This window comes from Dreissena polymorpha, chromosome 2 (genome assembly GCF_020536995.1).
Source record: "Dreissena polymorpha isolate Duluth1 chromosome 2, UMN_Dpol_1.0, whole genome shotgun sequence".
Taxonomy (NCBI): domain Eukaryota; kingdom Metazoa; phylum Mollusca; class Bivalvia; order Myida; family Dreissenidae; genus Dreissena; species Dreissena polymorpha.
The window spans coordinates 84,179,184-84,181,716 of record NC_068356.1 but is presented as its reverse complement, the minus strand read 5'-3'; the positions used below and the strand labels follow the sequence as shown (position 1 = coordinate 84,181,716).

Below are 2,533 nucleotides of genomic sequence, written 5' to 3'. Positions count from 1 at the left end.
ATATACCAAATACTGTTACTATTTCTCATAAATTCTCAGGTATGAAGTCTGCGTAATGATCTTTCAATCTCCACGCAGAGTTGTTGTTCCATGAAACAAAATGCTCGTTTTTTTGTGTCACAATATCTTTCATGTACATTTCAGGCTACGATATGCGAATATTTACGAGCGAACGCAAGATTGGCTTGGGCAGCTTCAGAAGCACGATGTAGTTCTCATGAATACGAGGTGTCCCTGATGGCGGTGACAAGCAACCTAGTAATTGTACTGATAGCTTCCATAATCACCATATTTTATGGGTCGCTCCAAAATTAGTGATAATTGTTAATTTTTGACAAACTACGTTCCCTTCTGATTTGCTCCTGACTCGAATCCAATTATCATTCCTGCATTATTAATAACGTGTTCACGTAATTATTTCTAATGTAATGTTTTAACATTTTGATCACAAACATAACAGTATGAGATGATTAATCCTTCCCCCACTAGATGAATAACCTAAACATAGATGACAAAACCATCAGGAAAATTACACCTAAAATAATTATCTAGGCAGAACCAGAATCGCTATTTGCTGAGAATTTATGAAAAATTACCAGTATTTTTTATAGAAGAATCTTCTCAGATCAGAGATCGCGAAACTACGTATAGGTGCCTGACTACGTATAGGTGCCTGACTACGTATAGGTGCCTGACTACGTATAGGTGCCTGACCGAACATGAAAAGTGGCCCGATAAAAATAAATTTATAATACTTGTTAAATCAAAAGAGTTTCGAACGAAAAAAACAACAATCGAAACTTAGGAAACTATGGATGCAACTACAAAGTTTGCTAGTAATGTTACTTTGATAAACGTTACAGAACAGGAGACGTTCGACGCGACGTCGCGAGACGTTTCCGGGTGGGATTATCCGCTGGACAGTTACTATGAAAACACGAGGGTGCTGCTCTGGAAGGTTATCCCGCCGATTCTTATTTCCATTGGAACGATCGGAAACGCTGTGACTATTTTCGTGCTGCTTCGCCAGAAGAAAATAACGTCAACGGCGATGTTTCTGTTTGCTCTGGCGCTTTCAGATACGCTCATCTTGTTTAGCGCACTTCTGCCACACTGGGTGTTCTATACCTGGGGCGTTGATATCCGGTTGCTAAGTAACCCCGGGTGTAAAGCGATAGTCTACCTTGCCTACTGCAGCACCCAGCTCTCCTCGTGGCTGATCGTGGCTGTCACGCTCGAGAGGACAGCTTGCGTGCTCTTCCCGCATAAAGTGAAACTGGGCTGTTCCCAACGAAACGCTGGGTTGATCATCGTCACCATTGTGCTAGCCGTGTTCGGTATTAATATAATAATACCGGTGATATTTGATGTGAATGGATACAATGGCAGGACGTGCACTCCGTCCACGAAGGAATACTACGACATATGGGACTACGTTTACGGATGGATCGATTTCACGTTAAGGTTCGGCGCGCCGTTCCCGCTGCTACTCATTGGCAACGTCATCATCGTAGTGCAGCTCGCGCGCTCCCGTTCAAGACGTCAGCGGATGAACGTTTCCGGTCAGGCACGCGACACGCGTCCAGTGTCGATTCTCATGATAGCACTGTGCGTGCTATTCCTCGTCACGATGACACCAATGTCAGTCTGTTTTGTGTACATCCCCTACCAGAGAGAGAGACTCCTGGCGCTCGCGTTAGTTGATCCTTACACGGCCTGGTTCGGTTACCTGTACGTTCAGTTCCTGAACGATGTTACCATTCTGCTCAGCCTCTTCAACGCCACCTTCAACTTTGCCATCTACGTGTTCAGCGGCTCGAAGTTCCGCGGAGAACTGAGAAGCCTGCTTTGCTGTAAGGCAACACAAGGCACCAGCCTGTTTGGAAGCTAGGGGCCGATGCAGACGAAATCTTAATGCCACCAGCAGCAAAATGCCGACCAAACCGTTATCGTTAACACTGTGACATATTTCATATTATTAAACACATAATTATGCTGGATTGATTTTGGATATTGGTAATACATATTAGAATTATTCTACACCTTTAATAAATGTGTGATTTCGAAAATAAGGTGACACGGTGTTGTAAGTATACAGGCCTTCAACTCTATGAAAGGCCCCAGCCTCCGCGCAGAGATTTGACGGGAACCAGCATAGCTGGATCAAATCCATGCCTTCATAACCAACCACGTGATGATAGTCTAGCCACGTGGTACAATAATTTACCGTTGTTATTTTTACTTATTTTAATTTAGGTAATTTATCTTATATAATGAACCTTACATTATACACTATTTTTAAAATGTAAAATAAAATGATACTACTTTTTATACCAATAAAACTCAAGACAAAGATCTATAAATATACATTTTTAAATTAAAAACAAAGGTTTATTTATAGATGTTTGCAAACGAAAGTATAATAAAATGAAGTCTGGGGATTTATTTGAGCCACGCCTTGTAAAAACGGGCTTATTTCATGTGCGTAAAGTGTCGTCCCAGATTAGCCTGTGCGCACTGCATAAAAGAAACG

At 42.0% G+C, this 2,533-nt stretch overlaps 1 protein-coding gene across 1 annotated transcript; it reads left to right on the top strand.

The window, feature by feature from the left end:
• The first annotated feature begins 811 nt into the window (after positions 1-811).
• LOC127869873 (somatostatin receptor type 4-like) lies at positions 812-1,891 on the top strand. Its single transcript, XM_052412528.1, has one exon. It carries the CDS (start codon positions 812-814, stop codon positions 1,889-1,891), a length of 1,080 nt encoding a protein of 359 aa, XP_052268488.1.
• The last annotated feature ends 642 nt before the right edge of the window (positions 1,892-2,533 follow it).

Excerpts from the sequence above, each read along its gene's own strand:
- LOC127869873 (XM_052412528.1), top strand. The coding sequence starts at position 812 with ATGGATGCAACTACAAAGTTTGCTAGTAATGTTACTTTGATAAACGTT.